Source organism: Oncorhynchus mykiss, chromosome 30, assembly GCF_057628025.1.
Source record: "Oncorhynchus mykiss isolate SJ-2025 chromosome 30, ASM5762802v1, whole genome shotgun sequence".
NCBI lineage: Eukaryota > Metazoa > Chordata > Actinopteri > Salmoniformes > Salmonidae > Oncorhynchus > Oncorhynchus mykiss.
Window position 1 is genome coordinate 38,179,138 of NC_143051.1, and position 20,863 is coordinate 38,200,000.

General features: G+C 46.9%; 1 protein-coding gene across 8 annotated transcripts in view; it reads right to left on the bottom strand.

Moving 5' to 3' along the window:
- LOC110488444 (RNA-binding motif, single-stranded-interacting protein 3) overlaps nucleotides 1-20,863 on the bottom strand; it is a 350,151-nt gene that overhangs the window by 155,882 nt on the left and 173,406 nt on the right. For all 8 annotated transcript variants that reach the window (XM_036970692.2, XM_036970690.2, XM_036970694.2 and 5 more), the window contains one exon: nucleotides 10,821-10,879. In XM_036970692.2, the coding sequence (XP_036826587.1) occupies nucleotides 10,821-10,879 (59 nt within the window). The remainder of the gene's footprint in view (nucleotides 1-10,820; nucleotides 10,880-20,863) is intronic.

Sequence of the window (20,863 nt, forward strand, 5' to 3'; positions counted from 1 at the left end):
GTGGCTACTTTGAAAAATCTAAAACCTATGGTTTCTACATGATTCCATGCGTTATTTTATAGTTTTAAAGTCTTCACTATTATTCTACAACGTAGAAAACAGTAAAAATAAAGAAAAACCTTTAATGAGTAGGTTTGTCCAAACTTTTGTCTGTTACTGTATATAGTGCATTCTGAAAGTATTCAGACCCCTACATTTTGTTACGTTACAGCCTTATTCTAAAATGGATTAAACAGTTTTTTTCCCTCATCAATCTACACACCATACCCTATAATTACAAAGCAAAACAGGCTTTTAGAAATTGTTGCTAATTTATTACAAATACAAAACTGAAATATCACATTTACATAAGCATTCAGACCCTTTACTCAGTACTTTGTTGAAGCACCTTTGGCAGCGATTACAGCCTCGAGTCTTCTTGGGTATGACGCTACAAGCTTGGCACAACTGTATTTGGGAAGTTTCTCCCATTCTTCTCTGCAGTTCCTCTCAAGCTCTGTCAGGTTGGATGGGGAGCGTCGCTGCAGAGCTACTTTTATGTCTCTCCAGAGATATTAGATCGGGTTCAAGTCCGGGCTCTGGCTGGGCCATTCAGAGACTTGTCTCGAAGCCACCTGCGCTGTCTTGGCTGTGCGTTTAGGGTCGTTGTCATGTTGGAAGATTAACCTTCACCCCAGTCTGAGGTCCTGAGCGCTCTGGAGCAGGTTTTCATCAAGAATCTCCGTCATGTCCCTTTTACTGAGGAGTGGCTTCCGTCTGGCCACTCTACCATGAAGGCCTGATTAGTAAAATGCTGCAGAGATGGTTGTCCTTCTGAAAGACCTCTGGAGCTCTGTCAGAGTAACCATTGGGTACTTGGTCACCTCCCTAACCAAGGTCCTTCTCTCCCAATTGTGCAGTTTGGCCAAGTGGCCAGCTCTAGTTAGAGTCTTGGTTGTTCCAAACCTTTACCATTTAAGAATTGAGGCCACTGTGTTCTTGGGGACCTTCAATGCTGCAGAAATGTTTTGGTACCCTTCCCCAGATATGTACCTCGACACAATCCTGTCTCGGAGCTCTATGGACAATTCCTTCTACTTCATGGCTTGGTTTTTGCTCTGACATGCACTGTCAACTGTGGGACCTTATATAGACAGGTGTGTGCCTTTCAAAATCACGTTCAATCAATTGAATTTACCACAGGTAGACTCCAATCAAGTAGTAGAAACATCTCAAGGATGATCAATGGAAACAGGATGCACCTGAGCTCAATTTTGAGTCTCATAGCAAAGGGTCTGAATAATTACGTAAATATTATTTTCAATAAATTTGCAACAATTTCTAAAAACCTGTTTTCGCATTGTCATTATGGGGTATTGAGTGTAGATTGATGAGTAAACATTTTTTGGGAATCCATTTTAGAATAAGGGTATAACGTAACAAAATGTGGAAAAAACAAACAGGTTTTATTACTTTCCGAATGCACTGTACATATAGGTAGGGATAAAGTGACTAGGCAACAGGATAGATAATCACCTCAGCAACCGTGGCAGATTGCACAAAAATGGGCAGACAGAGACAACATTTTAACAAAGCATAGATCAAGAGGGGCCTCCGAAAAACACATCTCCAATGCAGAGACGAACATAAAAACCATGAGAAGGACAAAGTGTTCCTTTATTTTTCATGCACGGCCCTCTTTGTCCCTCAGCTCTGATTCATTCATAAGGAACAGCCAAGCCGCTCCCATCTACCCTTATTCATTCATTTCTGATTTATTCCTTCCTTAACTAATCAAGGATATGATCATTACTCCGGAAGATGCAGGGGCGAACACCGAACCCCTTGCAGGTCAGGGGAAGGCTGCGGCCCCCATTGTGGTTACCACAATAGCGACGGTGACTCTGGGATAAAAAAATGGTGGTAGATACGCCCTCGCCCTCGACTGATAACCCTCAAGGCCATTTGTCGATGGACCGGGAGGGAAGAGAGCTCAACAGTGTTGTATAAGGATGGAAGTGACGTCAAACACAAGCAAGGATGGTGTCAGAGCTCAGGGCTCATGACACAGAGACAGTGCTGCTGTCCCTCGGGGCATTGGTCTCCCGGCCGGCCAGCCCTGGAAGTGAAGCGGCGACCACACTGCCAGCGGGAGCAGCACAGGAAGTGGAGGGGGGGGGGGACAAAAGGTCACTGCTGGAAGAATGTGGTGGCCGGGTTCTATTTACGACATGCTCACCCATTTAGACGCCAGCTTGGTGAGTGGCCAACTTGGAAGGCGAGAGAGCGCCTTGGCTTAAAGGAATGGGAGATGGAAAAGGGAGGGAGTTGGAAGCGGGGGGGGGGGGGGGCTTGAGCTGTGTGAGGCTCTGCAGCAAAACAAGAACGGGTGGAGTACGGGGAACACCACATTGAGGTTTGCGACGCCACCCAATCAATGGAATTCTTCCATTGCGATTACAAATTAAGGGCATTACTACTCATGCAAACAGGGGACAGGCGTACACTCTTCTCTTTATGCCTCTCTCTCACCTGTTTCTCCATAACTTGCCTCTTTCTGGAATTGCTGGGAAGAGAGAAGCATTCTGGAAGAGGTCTGCTGCTGGCCGCACTTAAGTTGAGATTCTCATCTGCACATAATTCATTTTCAAAGGGCAGAGGGGCTGCAGAGAGAATCCCTAATTGCGCCGGCAACATAGACAAATGTTTATATCTCGGCCTCTCTAATGAGAAACCGATAATGGATGCAAACAGCACTCGCTTGCCTTTCTCTTTCCACTTCCCAGAAATGCACACGGGACAATCCAAAACAGGCCTTCTTGGAGAGCACAACCTCATTCATCAATTCTCCTTTATGCTCGGCATCATGCAATACTCTACTCAGCCATCGACGTAGCCATAAATCTAATTTTTATAGAGACTAACATTTGCAGATATTTCTCCATTAGAGGCTCACTCTGTGCTAGTGGGAGGTGTATGGATGGATGCAATTGTAATGGCCAAGCCTAGTAGAAAGTGATGCACTACTTTATATACTGTATCTCTTCTATCTTCCTGACATTTAATCCAAATATAAATTCCCTGTCTTAGGTCAGTTAGGACCACCACTTTATTTTAAGAATGTGAAATATCAGAATAATAGTTGAGATAATGATTTATTTCAGCTTTTATTTCTTTAAATCACATTCCCAGTGGGTCAGAAGTTCATACACTCAATTAGTATTTGGTAGCATTGCCTTTAAATTGTTTAATGTGGGTCAAACGTTTTGGGTAGCCTTCCACAATAAGTTGGGTGAATTTTGGCCCATTCCTCCTGACAAAGCTGGTGTAAATGAGTCAGGTTTGTAGGCCTACTTGCTCTCACACACTTTTTCAGTTCTGCCCACAAATGTTCTACAGGATTGAGGTCAGGGCTTTGTGATGGCCACTCCAATACCTTGACTTTGTTGTCCTGAAGCCATTTTGCCACAACTTTGGAAGTATGCTTGGGGTCATTGTCCATTTGAAAGACCCATTTGCAACCAAGCTTTAACTTCCTGACTGATGTCTTGAGATGTTGCTTCAATATATCCACATCTATTTTGTGAAGTGAACCAGTCCCTCCTGCAGCAAAGCACCCCAAAAACATGATGCTTTCATACCTGTTTCCTCCAGCATCTTCACAAGGTCCTTTGCTGTTGTTTTGGGATTTAGTTGCACTTTTCGCACCAAAGTACGTTCATCTCTAGGAGACAGAACGCGTCTCCTTACTGAGCGGTATGACGGCTGCGTGGTCCCATGGTATTTATACTTGCGTACTATTATTTGTACAGATGAACGTGGTACCTTCATGCATTTGGAAATTGCTCCCAAGGATGAACCAGACTTTTGGAGGTCTACAATTTTTCTTCTGAGGTCTTGGCTGATTTCTTTTGATTGTCCCATGATGTCAAGCAAAGAGGCACTGAGTTTGAAGGTAGGCCTTGGAATACATCCACAGGTACACCTCCAATTGACTCAAATGATGTCAATTAGCCTATCAGAAGCTTCTAAAGCCATGACATCATTTTCTGGAATTTTCCAAGCTGTTTAAAGGCACAGTCAACTTAGTGTGTGTAAACTTCTGACCCACTGGAATTGTGATACAGTGAATTATAAGTGAAATAATCTGTCTGTAAACAATTGTTGGAAAAATTACTTGTGTCATGCACAAAGTAGATGTCCTAATAAACTTGCCAAAACTATAGTTGTTAACAAGAACTTTGTGGAGTGGTTGAAAAATGAGTTTTAATGACTCCAACCTAATTGTATATAAACTTCTGACTTCAACTGTAGACTGACCAGATTAATCCAGGTGAAAGCTATGATCCATTATTAATGTCAGTTGTTAAATCCACTTCAATCAGTGTAGATGAAGGGGAGGAGAAAGGTTAAAGAAGGCCTTGGATTGTGTATGTGTGCCATTCAGAGGGCGAATGGACAAGACACAATAGTTAAGTGTCTTTGAATGGGGTATGGTAGTAAGGAGCACCGGTTTGTGTCAAGAACTGCAACGCTGCTTAGTTTTTCACGCTCAACAGTTCCCTGTGTGTATCAAGAATGGTCAACCACCCCAATGAACATTGAGCCAACTGTGGGAAGCATTGGAGTGAACATGGGCCAGCATCCCTGTGGAACGCTTGACACCTTGTAGAGTCCATGCCGAAACAAATTGAGGCTGTTCTCAGGGCAAAATTATTACGTATGTGTTTTCCCAGGATTCAAATCCACTATCCTGGTGTTACAAGCATTGTGCACTACCAACTGAGTTACAGAACAAAAATATAGCCTGGATGACAGGTGTCATTGAGGAACAACAACAGGCAGCTGAGAAGAGAACAAAACCGTGGGAGCCAATTATCTCATCTAATTTCGTACAATCCTGAGTGGTGTTGAACCGCCAGGCCGGCTTGCGAATCTCAGCCTCCGCGGCCTTATCTCCTGGCAGAGGAAACGGAGGTCCTTTAACAGGCTGAGGTCATTTCCTCTGCCTCCGGGCTCATAAAGGAAAATCTAAAATGTCTCCATTTGGTCAGCCCCTGCTTTCCTTCAAATGCCTGAGCTGCCATTTTCATGTTTTTTTCAGGATAGCAAATTAGTGGTTTCGGTTCCCCGAGACCCTCAGATTAAGCTAACCCACATCTCACTCCTACTAAATGAAAAACATCCAAAGGGAAGCAGGAGGGAACAATACAGGGACAGAGGGAGAGAATGCCTCCCCTCTTACCCACAGAGCTTGACGACCCTTAAGCCTTTCACAACTTCCTGTTCCCATTGCTCTCCGGTCGGTCCAGGGCGTCAGCGATGGGAAGATGGAGAGGCTCATTCAGAGCCCGCACGATGCAGAGGTGGAAGGCAGTCACGCTGTGATGCTAGGCAGGCGGAGGATTGATAGATCTGCTGTTGGTTGCTGCAGGAGCCATAGAGTCCTAAGGCAGATGGATGAGTGTGTGGGTGGGGGTGTAGGCTGCGTGTGTGGAGGAGAGGAGAGGCTCTAGTATGCTGGCCTAAATGTGATTATGCACTCTGTGTTTTACAGAGTGCAAAAATGTGGAATGTACATGTGTGTGCTATTCTACGTGCATGTGTGCATTAATGTACATACAGTGGGGAGAACAAGTATTTGATACACTGCCGATTTTCCTACTTTTATCATAGGTACACTTCAACTGTGAGAGACGGAATCTAAAACAAAAATCCAGAAAATCACATTGTATGATTTTTAAGTAATTAATTAGCATTTTATTGCATGACATAAGTATTTGATACATCAGAAAAGCAGAACTTAATATTTGGTACAGAAACCTTTGTTTGCAATTACAGAGATCATACGTTTCCTGTAGTTCTTGACCAGGTTTACACACACTGCAGCAGGGATTTTGGCCCACTCCTCCATACAAACACGGTGAGTGGAGTTTAGACCAAAAAGCTCTATTTTTGTCTCATCAGACCACATGACCTTCTCCCATTCCCCCCCTTGGTCATCCAGATGGTCATTGGCAAACTTCAGACGGGCCTGGACATGCGCTGGCTTGAGCAGGGGGACCTTGCGTGCGCTGCAGGATTTTAATCCATGACGGCGTAGTGTGTTACTAATGGTTTTCTTTGAGACTGTGGTCCCAGCTCTCTTCAGGTCATTGACCAGGTCCTGCCATGTAGTTCTGGGCTGATCCCTCACCTTCCTCATGATCATTGATGCCCCACGAGGTGAGATCTTGCATGGAGCCCCAGACCGAGGGTGATTGACCGTCATCTTGAACTTCTTCCATTTTCTAATAATTGCGCCAACAGTTGTTGCCTTCTCACCAAGCTGCTTGCCTATTGTCCTGTAGCCCATCCCAGCCTTGTGCAGGTCTAGAATTCTACCCCTGATGTCCTTACACAGCTCTCTGGTCTTGGCCATTGTGGATAGGTTGGAGTCTGTTTGATTGAGTGTGTGGACAGGTGTCTTTTATACAGGCAACGAGTTCAAACAGGTGCAGTTAATATAGGTAATGAGTGGAGAACAGGAGGGCTTCTTAAAGAAAAACTAACATGTCTGTGAGAGCCGCAATTCTTACTGGTTGTTAGGTGATAAAATACTTATGTCATGCAATAAAATGAAAAGGAATTACTAAAAAATCATACAATGTGATTTTCTGGATTTTTTTTAGATTCCGTCTCTCACAGTTGAAGTGTACCTATGATAAAAATTACAGACCTCTACATGCTTTGTAAGTAGGAAAACCTGTAAAATCGGCAGTATATCAAGTTCTTGTTCTCCCCGCTGTACAGTGGGGCAAAAAAGTATTTAGTCAGCCACCAATTGTGCAAGTTCTCCCACTTAAAAAGATGAGAGAGGCCTGTAATTTTCATCATAGGTACACTTCAACTATGACAGACAAAATTAGCAAAAAAATCAGAAAATCACATTGTAGGATTTTTAATGAATTTATTTGCAAATTATGGTGGAAAATAAGTATTTGGTCAATAACAAAAGTTTATCTCAATACTTTGTTATATACCCTTTGTTGGCAATGACAGAGGTAAAATGTTTTCTTCACAAGGTTTTCACAAGGTTTTCACACACTGTTGCTGGTATTTTGGCCCATTCCTCCATGCAGATATCCTCTAGAGCAGTGATGTTTTGGGGCTGTTGCTGGGCAACACGGACTTTCAACTCCCTCCAAAGATTTTCTATGGGGTTGAGATCTGGAGAATAGCTAGGCCACTCCAGGACCTTGAAATGCTTATTACGAAGCCACTCCTTCGTTGCCTGGGCGGTGTGTTTGGGATCATTGTCATGATGAAAGACCCAGCCACGTTTCATCTTCAATGCCCTTGCTGATGGAAGGAGGTTTTCACTCAAAATCTCACGATACATGGCCGCATTCATTCTTTCCTTTACACGGATCAGTCGTCCTGGTCCCTTTGCAGAAAAACAGCCCCAAAGCATGATGTTTCCACCCCCATGCTTCACAGTAGGTATGGTGTTCTTTGGATGCAACTCAGGATTCTTTGTCCTCCAAACATGACGAGTTGACGAGTTTTTGACGAGTTTTTACCAAAAAGTTATATTTTGGTTTCATCTGACCATATGACATTCTCCCAATCTTCTTCTGGATCATCCAAATGCTTTCTAGTAAACTTCAGATGGGCCTGGACATGTATTGGCTTAAGCAGGGGGACACGTCTGGCACTGCAGGATTTGAGTCCCTGGCGGCGTAGTGTGTTTCTGATGGTAGGCTTTGTTACTTTGGTCCCAGCTCTTTGCAGGTCATTCACTAGCTCCCCCCGTGTGGTTCTGGGATTTTTGCTCACCGTTCTTGTGATCATTTTGACCCCACGGGGTGAGATCTTGCGTGAAGCCCCAGATCGAGGGAGATTATCAGTGGTCTTGTATGTCTTCCATTTTCTAATAATTGCTCCCACAATTGATTTCTTCAAACCAAGCTGATCAGAGGCACAGAGGCACTCGGGATGACCAGGGATGTTCTCTCGATAAGTCTGTGAATTAGACCATTTCCCTGACCTACTAAGCATTCAAAATGTAACGGGTACTTTTGGGTGTCAAGGAAAATGTATGTAGTAAAAAGTATATCATTTTATTTAGGAATGAGGTGAAGTAAAAGTAAAAGTATTCAAAACATGTAAATAGTAAAGTAAAGTACTGATACCCATAAACATAAAAACGACTTAAGTAGTCCTTTCACATATTTTTACTGAAGTACTTTACACCACTGGGCATGCTCGCGTGATTGTGTGTGTATAATGAGTGCATCCATGCATGCGTGATTGTGTGTGCGTGCGTGCGCAAGTGCATTTGTTTGTGTGTGTGTGTGGGGTACATCAGTGCCCAGCATATCTCGGTCTCTCTACAACAAACAGGTTCCTCTCCCACGCTTCAATCTCAGTGTGTCTCGCATTTCTTTAATCTTTCCCAGAGATGACTGGTTGCTGACCTCCTGCACCCTTCCCCTTTTTCTTGCGCTTTGCTGCATTCTCACTGAGCTGAACTAAATACAAATAACACAGGAGAGGAGGGAGGATTGGCCTGGTTTGTTCCCGGCTCGGTGTCTGTCTGGTGGTGCCACCGTGTTGAAAAAGCACTGCCTCTGACATTTAAAGGAGCGCCAGGTCAAAAGGGCAGACGACTGAAAACAAAGTGATACCGGATCAGGGCGACGCGGTGTTCTTCTTATGATGGATACGAAACCTGCTCCAACCCGTACCCCGCCTTCCTGCATTCACCTTTACAAGGACGGAGAGGAGGAGAGAGCATGCTTTTGAAAGGAAAAATCTGTTTAGAAGCAGATTGAGTAGACTGGAGTAACCTCTGAACTTTGACGCTATCATGAAAAAAAGTTGAGCGGGTATGTTACAACATTGGTGTCTCACTAGAAGAAAATCATTTCAGTTTAAGAAATAAAATGCTGGTCGGGGTCAAGAAGACAAAAAAACACAGGCACTCTGTATCAAGCTCTCTAAAAATCTGAAATATGTTGCACATGTATTTCAACATCAGTATGAAAGGAATGAGGCCCTGGCTGTCAGTAGTGATCAGAGACATAGGTTACATGGTAGGGGTAAGCCAGAGATCTGCATTTATACAGAAACACATGGCTTCTGATGAGGCCTTGGAGCTATTGTGGCCTCTCTTCCTTTCTCCCTCTCTCTCCCGTCTTTCTGCCCTACTCCCCCTTCCCCTCCCTCGGTGCACAGGGCTGGACCATCATTTCCACTCGTAAAATACAGATGCTTATGCTTGGCTTTTGGCATCTCGGCAGCGCTGCATTCCAGGCAGGTGAGGTATGGGAAACTGGTCTCCCCCCACCCGCGAGTGCAGAGCCGAGTGCCTGGCCCTCCAAAGCATAGCTCACCAGGCCAGTGCCCTGGACTCAGAGAGGCTCTACTGTATTTCATCTCCACACCCTGCGATTTACTTCACACCTCTGATGTGTCCGTATACTCCCTCAATCCTCTCTTCCTGTTTTCCACCACCCGTGGGTCCATCCTTCCTCCTAACAAGGGGCCCAGGCTGACTTCTGATTGCCTACATGAGTCACCAGCAACAAATGGACATTCTAGTCATTTAGCAGATGCTCTTACCCAGAAGCAATTCGGGTTAAGTGCCTTGCTCAAGGGCACATCAGCTGATTTCTCACCTACGGTAGATGCCTCTGCGATTCGAACCAGTGACCCTTTGGTTACTGGCCCAACGCTCTTAACCACTAAGCTACCTGCCGCCCCACACAAAGGAGGTTAAGCCAATCCGAGGCTTCTCCAGCCTTGAATCATGGAGGGTTGTTTTCCCTTTACATCTGACCCGTCACACAACGGGCGGGTTCCATCCAGGTAAGGACGGTCGGAAGCAGGCATCACCTCGAAGGGGGGCGGCAATACAGAGCAAAGAGGCTGCAAAAAACAATTAGTATTGATGGAACTTCAGTAGCGCTTAAACAGTGCTGCCATACACCTCAGGACTAATCTGTTGTTTTTCTTCTTCTCCCCCTCTACGACTGGCCATGAAATGGGTCTACACACCGTACGCAAACGGAGCTGCCGGCAAATTTCTGGAATGGACCGTATCTACGACACTTTTGTCGCTCCGTTTTGAGTGTGTAGCAGCCGTCAGAGGAGAGTGAACAGAAGGAAAACTACGGAAATGTATTTACAGTACCGTACCGGCTGAAGCGGGGAACATGTCTACGAATACCTTGAGATGTAAGACCAGAGCGATACTAAAGAACGTTTAACTGCATCGTACTTGCCTGTTCTCCTTCTAATTGGATATGTGCACTTGATTAGCGATTGAAACATTTGCCGCCGATATGACGGCTCCGTCGTTTGGTTTTGATGTGTCAACATGACACTCCTGGTGAGTGTACAGACAGCACAGGCTAACGCTGTTTTCCAAGACCCGGTTGAAAGAGGGGGAGATAAAAGAGTCTACGGGGCCGTAGCTAGGGAGGGGCTGCACAACAACTGCCCATCGTCTGACTTCCTTCCGGCGAGCGATCTTCATTGTTGGGCCTAGTCATTAACCTCCATCCAGCTAGCGGTAACTGCTAAATCGTTGATTTGCGACATGCAGGTGCTTTCTCGACTGAGGTCTGTGCTCATGCCAGGGCTTGGCACCGAACGCTTCCTCTGACAACATCTGCTTTGATGAGTGATCGCTGCGCCGTGGACGGTGGCAGACACAAGGCTCTCGGTGGCTAACACAAGGCTCAGCCTGCATCCCAAATGGCACCCTATATTCCCTACATAGTGCCCTGGTCAAAAGTAGTGCACTACCTAGGGAATACGGTGCCATTTGGGATACAGAGACCTTGGTGACATACCTTTGCACTGGTTGGTGTTCTTGTCCAGGATGGCCTTGGTTGACACTATTTTCCCATATCTGTGAAGAGAAGAGAGAAGCCGAATTACTCGGTGGAATGGTTCTAGGACATAACATCGGAAATATTCTTAGAATTCAGTAGTGCTATTACCATTACAGTAGGCTATTTTGTCCTCTCTCAATTCTCTAACCTCCACTTGGCCTTAAAAATGTATAAATGTAGTGAGGCACGATTGCTCTCTTGATAACCATTACCGCTGCTGGGAAATAAACACAGAGGAAGTTGACACATCGGGAATGTCTACTACCACTTCATCTCTCCCATTAATCAAACAACTGCACTATGACTTGCTGTGGCAAAAACCCCATCGTTATGGACTGTGTGTGGACTAGAGGACGACGGCATCAGGCAGCTCTGTGTGTGTGTGCCTGCTTGTGTGTTTGTGCCTGTGTGTATGCGTGCGTGCCTGTACTTGCCCTTGTGTGTGTGTGTGTGTGTGTGTGTGTGTGTGTGTGTGTGTGTGTGTGTGCGTGCGTGTGTGTACATAGGGAAGTGTGCAGCTTCCTGGCCCATATTTCACCAGCGGGGGATAATTGTGCCATTTCTCAACGCACAGCGAAGACTCTATTTATTGCATGCTGCGGTGGGGTGGGTGGCAGGCATGAACTGATGAGCACAAAGAGGAAAAACTACAGCCTGACACTCAGACTCCTGGATACCAATCAGACTGTTGTCTTGATGGGATCGAGACGCAGGGTAATTTTGACGGTGGCTGCGTCCCAAATGGCACCAGTTCCCAATATGCCTGGTGTCAAAAGTAGTGCACCTCTATGGGAACAGGGCGCCATTGGGGACGCAGCCCGGCAGGCGGAAACTTAGCCTCATTGATACCAATCAGTCGATTGTATTTTATGGGAGCGAGAGACACAGGGTAATTTGACTTTACCTGGTAAGAAATATCAACGGGGATTTGTATTCCCTCGAGGGAGTTCGAGGGCGTCTCCCATGAGCAATAGAAAAGATTGGATTCAACACGGGGCTGGTGCATATATTTGATGCCATTGATATACTCAAAGCAAACATTGTATGTTTGTTATTGATGGTGCACTGTTGAGGAAAAAGCCTTCGTTTACACCTGCCGTGTCCTGTGCACGTGACAAATTAACTATGATGGAGAGAAAAAACTGAACATACATTGGAAACTCAACGAAGTTACACATTGATTGTAACATTAACGTAGCACTAACTAAGGTGTGCATGTGTTTTCTGCGTGTCTGGTTGTGTGTATGTGCGAAAATGAGCAAGAGCCTGTGTGTGTGTGTGTGTGTGTGTGTGTGTGTGTGTGTGTGTGTGTGTGTGTACAGTCGGCTCGTTCTGGGAAACAGTTAAAAAGGCCTCTGATTGGCATGGGGTTGGGGAAAGTTCTCATTAGAACTTTGTTTGGGTCCACTGGGACCAGGAGACAAGTCGTCTCATTAATTGTTAAAGATGGTTCATCAATGCATCGTGTCTGTGATCCAAAAATACCCCACAAAGACACCAGGAGTGGGATGAAAAGAAAAGGCTGAATCAGGCATCGAGCCCATCATGGAGAATATTGGAAATAAACAGGGAACACAAGCCGTGTACGAGCCACGTATATATGTTTGTGCATGCAAAGGTGTGTGTGTGTGTGTGGACACCGTGCTGGCGGCTTCTCTTCCATGACTTTGATGTGACAGAGACAGTCCCTGTGAAGCCCAGGTTTAACACTGGTGATGCTGTCGCTCTGCTCGAGCCGGTCTCCTCTAATCCTATTTCAATCACTGTCGGTCTCCGTCATCTCAGTCTTTAATGGTCCTAGTCAGTCCTCACCCAGTCCCTATCTCGCTCTTTCCCTCTTTTTCTCTCGCTCCCTCGTTCCCTCTCCTCCTCTGTCCCTCGTTCCCTCTCCTCCTCTGTCCCTCTCCCAATTCTATCTCTCTCTGCGGTGGCACAGTTTCTCTCTCGGGGAAACAGTTAACTTCCTACAATTCTACTAATTTCGCCATGGGGCAAAGAGAAAAATTAGCATTTTAATATCTCACCTCCTGCTATTCTACACATTTTGCAATGAGGCTCAGAGAATTTGGCATTTTGAAAGATCATTTCATGCTATTCTACACATATTGCCATGGGGTGGAGAGGAAAATGTGCAGTTTTACAGCTCATTTCATGGTATTCTACATATATTGAATTGAGGATGAGAGAATTTGGCATTTCTAAAGCAAACTTCCTGCTATTCTACACATATTGCCAAGGGGCGGAGAGGACATCCAAACCAGCCTAATTGTAATGAATGGCATTAGAGGCATAATACGGATTTGACTTATGCAGGAAAATATAACAAATGCATGTGATATATCAGAAATTGTGCAATAGAATGATTGTCAAGCTAAAATATTGTCATATGACCATACATACAGTTTATACGGGTTTCCTACCAGTGTTCTGCGTACAAAACTTCGGAAATATATGTAAACAGACCATAAATGTCTCAATTGATGTTTTCTTGGAAAGCTGAGAGTGCTATTATATGGTCAAATGTGGTATGCCAGTGTCTCTTTCCTCCTCTTCCTCTTTCTCCCTTCCTCTTTCTCTGCCAATCATTCCACCGCCATATCCAATTAATAATTCGAGTCGACGAGACTAAAAAGGACACCCGGCCAATAAAAATACAGGTTTTTATTTGTGGTTCTGTGCCGTTGAACATTGCACAAATTGAGGCAACTGTAAAAGACGTCATTCGTTCGAAAGCTTTCTAGGAATTGAAGCATGGTGCCTAGCCTCAACCGCAGCTTCTACTTTTCGGGTGGAGGCCTGACAACGAGACATTGGATCATATTGGATCCATTGAATATCTGCATCTCCTTTTTCCCCTCTCTGGGTGAAATGATCCAGGCATATTTCCGCCATTGCGCTGGGGGTGAAGTGGTTCGTACATGGAGAGCAGACCAGAGCCAGCTTTGCAGGAGGAGGGGTGAGGGGGACTGGCGGACCACCCAAGCGTGGCGTTGTCCCCCCGCTGGCTCTCCAAAGCGCCCTCGCTGTCTGTTTGCTGCAGTAGACGTGTGAAGTGGCATGACAGGTAGGTGGGAAACAGCTCCAGGCAGTTTCTGCTCCATGTCTGTGTTTCCCTACCTCCCTTCTGCTGACCACATGGTATAACCACAACCTCTAGGGGATACAGTCACATTCTCTCCTCTGTGTGTGTGTGTGTGTGTGTGTGTGTGTGTGTGTGTGTGTGTGTGTGTGTGTGTGTGTGTAAACACCCCAGGGTATCTGAAGAGGGGTCTGACAGGCCCTTGCGCCCCTAGGTTTGGGGAGGAGTTTGAAAGGAGGAAATTAAAAGAAAGTGATCCCGCTGTGGACCCCAGAGGCAGATGGGAGACCCAGGCTGTGTGGCGTCTGTGTCAGTTCATCTCTTGAGTTTTGCGTTTATATTACTGAATGTTTGATGGTAATTTAAGAGACAGGTGTCACTGTTTTTACACATATTCTGAATGGGCAGGTACGGCTAGAGGGAGAGAGAGAGTGGTAGACAGAGGAAGAGGGAGAGGGATAGATTGAAAGTGAGAGATGGCGCCATACTTTAGTGCAACGTTCCGGGTTGCGTTAGTGCCACGTTCCGGTTGACCCGCAAGCTCAACCGACTCCCCCTCAGAACTCTAAAGGTGAGCCTGACAGACAGGGGTCAAATCACAGCTATTAGTGCTGTGGGCCATTAAGGACTAGGACCAGTTGACCTGGGATCATGGGAGCTTCCTCTATGACTATAGAACAGAGGGTTAAGGGCAGGGGAGGGGACCCAGGTTGTGTTCCAAATGGCACTATATTTCCCTATATAGTGCACTACTTTTGACCAGAGCCCAGGGAGCTATATAGGGAATAGGGTGTCATTTAGGACGCAGGCCCAGTCTCACAGTGAACTGCAGAGACAGACAGGCAGGTGCTGCGCACTGCTGAACTAGCCTGCTCTATCCTGATGGACACCTGGCATTGGGGGGGAGACCCGCTGGTCACTCAAGTAGAACTGAATCAAAATCAATCACGAGCCACTCTCCTGAGCTGTACTTGTGTACTGTAGAGGGACCTGCCCTTTGAAGATATCCCACAGTAGGGCCACTGCACTACCACGGTACAAGATGTTACCGTTGTCGGTTCTTAAGCTCTTCTCTCCCTGCTTCTATCAGGTGATACAATGGTTTTCTGTGAACTGTAGGTCTAAGCTCTTTGGCCCTCCTCACCCGCTGGCCCCACCCACTGTGGAACGTATTCCCATTGCTGGAAGACAACAGTTCTACTTCTAAATGTCATCTTGACGTTTCTGCATTTGAAATGAATTGTGATAGCTCCCCTGGCAACGACGGCCCTCTGACAAATTGTGACCCGGTGAATTAGGCCAATACTTTGCTGGCTCACTCACAAGATGACATGTCAACTGGCCCAGGGCTGGAAAAAACTCCAAGCTTGGGTTGCATTTCCTCCTTACGATTCTGTTGGCCACCCATCCGGGATCTGGCCCTTCGTCACCTTTAAGGGGCTCTGACTGAGGCAAGCCTGACAAGTGTCGGCCATGGTTGAGCATCACCAGTGTTAAATAGCAGTGTCGGCCATGGTTGAGTTAGCACCTGCAGCTGACCTGAGAATGATTTAGTGGTGATGTCCTTGTCAACCCAGGATCTGTATCAGGCCAAAAATAAGACACACACACACACACACACACACACAGGAAAATGCATTTTTGACAGGTAGTGCTGGTGAAAGATGTTGGCCGATCATCAGATTGGAGCTCGCAGAGCTCTCCACCCACAGGGAGGGCAGGAGGGAGAGAGAGAAAGAAAAAGAGAGGGGGGGAGAGAACAAGAGAGAGAGTGAGAGAACAAGAGGCCGTGAGAGAGAGAACAAGCGAGAGTGAGCGACTACAGGGGCTCCACTATAGATATGGAGTGCTTTTAATGGAGTGAGTGGGAGAGAAAAATGGCAGTGTGTGTGTGTGTGTGTGTGTGTTTGTACGTACGTGTGTGTGTGTGTGTTTAATAGAATGAGTAATAGGCATATGGCTATTTTCCACAGTACCACAGTTCTCTTTCAGGCTTCAGCGTTCCAAAATAGCTCCTGTTTGTCCACGGCCGTCTACAACCTGTCAAGCCGACATGCCACGCATTTCTGTCTGACACGCACAAATGAACACATCTCATCTGTGTTGCTTTCTCCACACTACTCCAGATGAAAGGGAAAGAGAGAGAAAGAGGGGGAAGGGACAGAGAGTGTCAAAGCATCTGGGAGGGAAACTGTAGAGTCCCGGGCGCTCGGCTTCCTGCCCTCACGTCAACCAGTCTTAAGGCTGACGGCTGCTGCACCTGTAATGGATGGGGTGGAGCTTTCATTTGACATTTTAGTCATTTAGCAGACACTCTTATCCAGAGTGACTTACGGTTAAGTGTTTGTTCAAGGGCACATCGGCAGATTTTTACCTAGTCCTCTCTGGAATTCGAACCAGCGACCTTTCGGTTACTGGCCCAAAGCTCTTTACCGCTAGGCTACCTGACGCTTCCCAGCAGAGTGGGTGTACTGGCTGTAACTGGCTGTAAAGAAACAAACAGAGGGAGTGCCTATGAAAAGCCAAGCTGTCCCGATACCATGTATACAGTAATTGAGGGATAAATAATGTAGGAGATTGCCTGGGGGCATATCAGCCACTGCACAGCAACTGCTCTCCAAATCAATGTTGTGGAGGATACAACATATTAGTTCGGCATGGGCATTCCTGCGGTTGCCTCACTGCCTCAGAGGTTAAGCGTTGCTATCTCGGTCCGTTCTGAAGGACGTGCGGCGGAGTTGGTCGACTGGACGGAGAAGGAGAGAGAGGGAGAGACGGAGAGAGAGAGAGAAAGGGCCAGGAAAGGCGGAGCTGGACTGAAAGTGTAGGGCGACGATGACGGAGGCGAAGGAGCCGAGTCTGGGCTGACTGGAGTGTCTTTTCTCACACTTCATCTCTTTGGCAGTTTGTTGAAAAGGAGCCCGTGGGATCGGGGAGGCTCTGATAGCTGGCCGGTTCGCGTCAACAGAGGGCCTCAGAGTCACGATGGATAATGTGGCGCTTCGGATCGCAGAGGCTCTGTGGAACAGGTGGTCCCAGGGTCACCCCTTCCTCCTTCCTCTGCTGTGTGGAGCTCCCCAAACCTCTCACTCCCCACTCTTTCACTCCTCCATCCCTCACCACACATGGGAAAGTTTTTTTTTAGCTCTTGATTTGGGTTTCTCTCCGTTTGATCGGGCGAGGGAAAGCAGTGTGATAGAGAGCACAGCTGTAGCTGGACTGCGGCTTAAATTGGGTGCAGAGATCCAGAAGGGCGGGATGGATGAAAGCAGGAGGGAGGTGGAAAACAAAGAAGTCAAAAGGGAGGAGGACGGAAGGGAGGGTAGGGAGGGAAGCTCTGGGGTCCTTTGCAATGTACATGTTTGAGTTATGGATTTAGACCACTGGCAGGGAGAATGTGAGCTTGAATGCTTCTGTTATTCCAGGTGTGGGCCCTATGTCTGGTCTCGAGCGCCTTGTTTAAAAATGCTCTTTACTCAAAAGAACCAGCGGGCTGGTTCAGCCCCTCTACCTCTCCTGGGTGGTGGACTGCAACAAGAAAACCCTGGGGCTGCCCAATCGCTTGGTAGTCAAATGGATCATAAAGTCTCCCGTTGCTCAAGAGGGCTCGGGGGTTAGCGTTGGCTACACACCCCATGTGTGGGTTATGCTTGGCCCTGTGCCCCACCTGCCTGGCTTGGTCCAGGCATTTTTCTAACGGTAACCGGCTGTTCCATCCAGGTCTCTCTTGCTCTGGGTGTTCAGCCAAACCCCCTTCTCTGGCTGCTCCTCCATGCCCATATATCAGGCTGATGGTTCTGGAGAGCTACAGACTCAGCCAATTGAATAAAATAGATTAAGCACACTCCCAAATCCCATTAATTGCTCTTCCAACTGCGTAGAATTAGAACCTCCGTGGCCATTGTTGTTATTCACTCCCTTTTCTTTTGGCTATGTTTGAAGTAGTAGAGGAAGTTGTAGTAGATGAGTGTTAGGACTCTTTGGAGACTGTAGCTCGCCGTATCGTTACGGTCACAGAGCGGAGCGGAGTTCATTTTCATGTAGGAGTTGCCGCTGCAATTTGAGAGAACTTTGGCATTTCCAAGCATCTCTCAGGCCGGCGTGTAACAACCTCCAATCAGCAGCTACGATATGGCACACTCTCAAGAATGCGTCAGTTGGCGGCACTGTGTTTACTTTAGAGATACGGGGCCTGGACTGCTGGGGCTGTTCCACAGTGTGTGTGACCCCGTGAACCTGTCTCGGGAACCGGCATGGCTCAGCACACCACAAGGACTCATAGTAATCGGAGTTGTCTCGAACACCCCTGACCCTAAGCAACAGTGACTAGGGTCTGGTTTCAACGGGAGACTTTATGATCCATTTGACTACCAAGCGATTGGGCAGCCCCAGGGTTTCCATCCCGCAGACGGACCCTTTAGGCATAGACAAACTACCTCACTTCCTTATCCCCTTCACACCAAAGCTGCAGTCTACCAGGCAGTGTGTGTATCTACACTCCTTCATGGATGTGAAACATGGATAGTCTACAGCCGACACTTAGAGTCCTTTGACATAAAATGGCTTCAACGCATGTTGAAAGTGACCTGGCAGGACCGTGTGCCACATGGCAAGAACAGAGAACCAACTGCAGGAGCATTGAGGTGTACTTCACACCACCACCAGCTTAGATGGCTCGGGCCATGCCGTCTGGATGCCAGAGGACCGCCTCCCCGGAAAGATGCTGTACAGACAGCCAGAACTGGGCCGTCAGAAAAAAGGAGGCTAAAGGACCAACTGAAGACATCCGCTAAAGAAGTTGGGGATAAACCCTGTCTCCGTCCAGATTGGCGCGGACTCAAGGAGTGCAGTTGGCCGTGGGCAAAGTGACAGAGAAGACATATGACCACTGGCCTAAACAGGACAGGCCTTTGTGTGCTCTTTCCGTGGCAGAGAGTGTGCATCCCGCATCGGGTTGTACAGTCACCAACGAACCCACAAGCAGTAGTGGAAGTCATCATTGGATATGATGGACTACCTTAAGTGCCTTATCTGCTGGAATATTATATATATTTTTTAATGGATATCACGGGGGTAATATTTAATGAATGTGAAATGCAAGAGGCTAGTTTGCATCAACTACCTTCCCTAAAATCACTGCAAACTCTGGTTTCGTATCGCAACGTTCTGGAATCGTGATTTGCTGAGAGAGTTGTGTGTCCGAAGAGGACTCACCCCGGATCATTGTTTCTTCTTCTTTAGAGAAGTTGCCAACAGAGTCTGTCATTGAAACCCGACCCTAATCACTGTTGCCTAGTCACTGTTGCCTAGGGTCGGGTTTTCAAGACTAATCTCTGAGAGGAAAATGCTGCCACACACACACACACACAGGCAGAGTCAGACAACCCCATGATACTGATAATAACTCGGGTGGCTGAGAGGTGGTTGAAAAACCCCCTAGGACTCCTCATTTTCCGAAAACTGCAACAGCTCATTTCAGAGGTTTCAGTTTAACATGAAGCCCTGGGGGACAAGGCGTCGGGCCAAGGGAGGATGCCATTATGGTGGGGTTGGAGCAGGTTGGGGTGGGAGGAGGACCCGGGTGTCACAGACTGCAGCGCCAGATGACCTTTGTGAAAATGTTACTACCCGCCTGTGCCTGAAACAGTGGCTGGCTAATTAAAGTTTCATTGGCATTGGATTTTCATTGGCACGGCAGACCTCGGGCAACCTTGGGGGCACTTAGACAATACGGACGAAGGCGACTGGCAAAAATACAGGGGAGAGAAATGCTGAGGACAGAGTGTGTGGGAGGAAGGGAAGGGAAGCATCCACTAGAGGACAGTGAGGTAGTAATGGTGTTTGTCCAATGTTTTGTCATGTTTTGAGGTACAGGAGCTAGTAAACCACAGAATGATATTTGAACCTTCACTGCCGGGTACTTTACTTAAGTTCCCGACAATGCCCTTCTGAAAAACGTCTGGCCTCAAATTCAAGATCATACTGAATTGGAAGAATAAATTGAAACGGCCTACAGTGATATTTGTACAGAAGGGGACTATGTGGCTAAGAGATACGCAGTGTCAAAACGCTGAGTACCGCCACGCTCTTATCGCGCTTGCTCTCTCTAGCTAATGGAATTGTGATGGGTCAATATCGAGACATGCGGGACTTCTGACATAGGGAGAGCATTACCAAATACTGGGCAGCACCTTCCGATTCCATAAGATCATGAAACGATTGGCTACGTTCGACTGGGACATGTCTGAAAAGATGGGCAACAAAAGGACACGTAACCAGCAGACTTCCCTTTAGCCTGTATTTCACAGTTTGCAGTGTCTTTATTAATGATCTTGACCCTTTCATCGATTAAGACGTGGAGGATTTTAATGGAGCCGAACAAAGCTGTTTGTGTATGTGTGTGTGTGTGTGTGTGTGTGTGTGTGTGTGTGTGTGTGTGTGTGTGTGTGTGTGTGTGTGAGGGGCTTGTGCGTGCGTGCGTGCGTGCGTGTGTGTGTGTGAGGGGCTTGTGCGTGTGTGTGTGTGCGTGCATGTGTGTGTGTGTGTGTGTGTGTGTGCGTGTGTGTGAGGGGCTTGTGCGTGTTTGTGTGTGTGTGTGCGTGTGCGTGTGTGTGTGAGGGGCTTGTGTGTGTGTGTGTGTGTGTGTGTGTGCGTGCCTGTGTGTTGCAGCTTGATGAGGTCCTGGTCCATGGTTCCTGGGGGAGGCAGTCCAATCTCAGCTTTATTAGGGCTTTATTGAGCTGAGTGTAGGTGTGTGTGTATATCCATGCGCATGGGTGTTTTTGTATCAGACACACACCTGGCAGAGCTTTTATGATTACCCGTGTCTGTTTCTTTTATACACTCTTTTATACACAGCTTAAATGAGGGTGTGTGTGTACCAGCAGGTGTGTGTGTCTGTGTGAGTGAGTGAGTGAGTGAG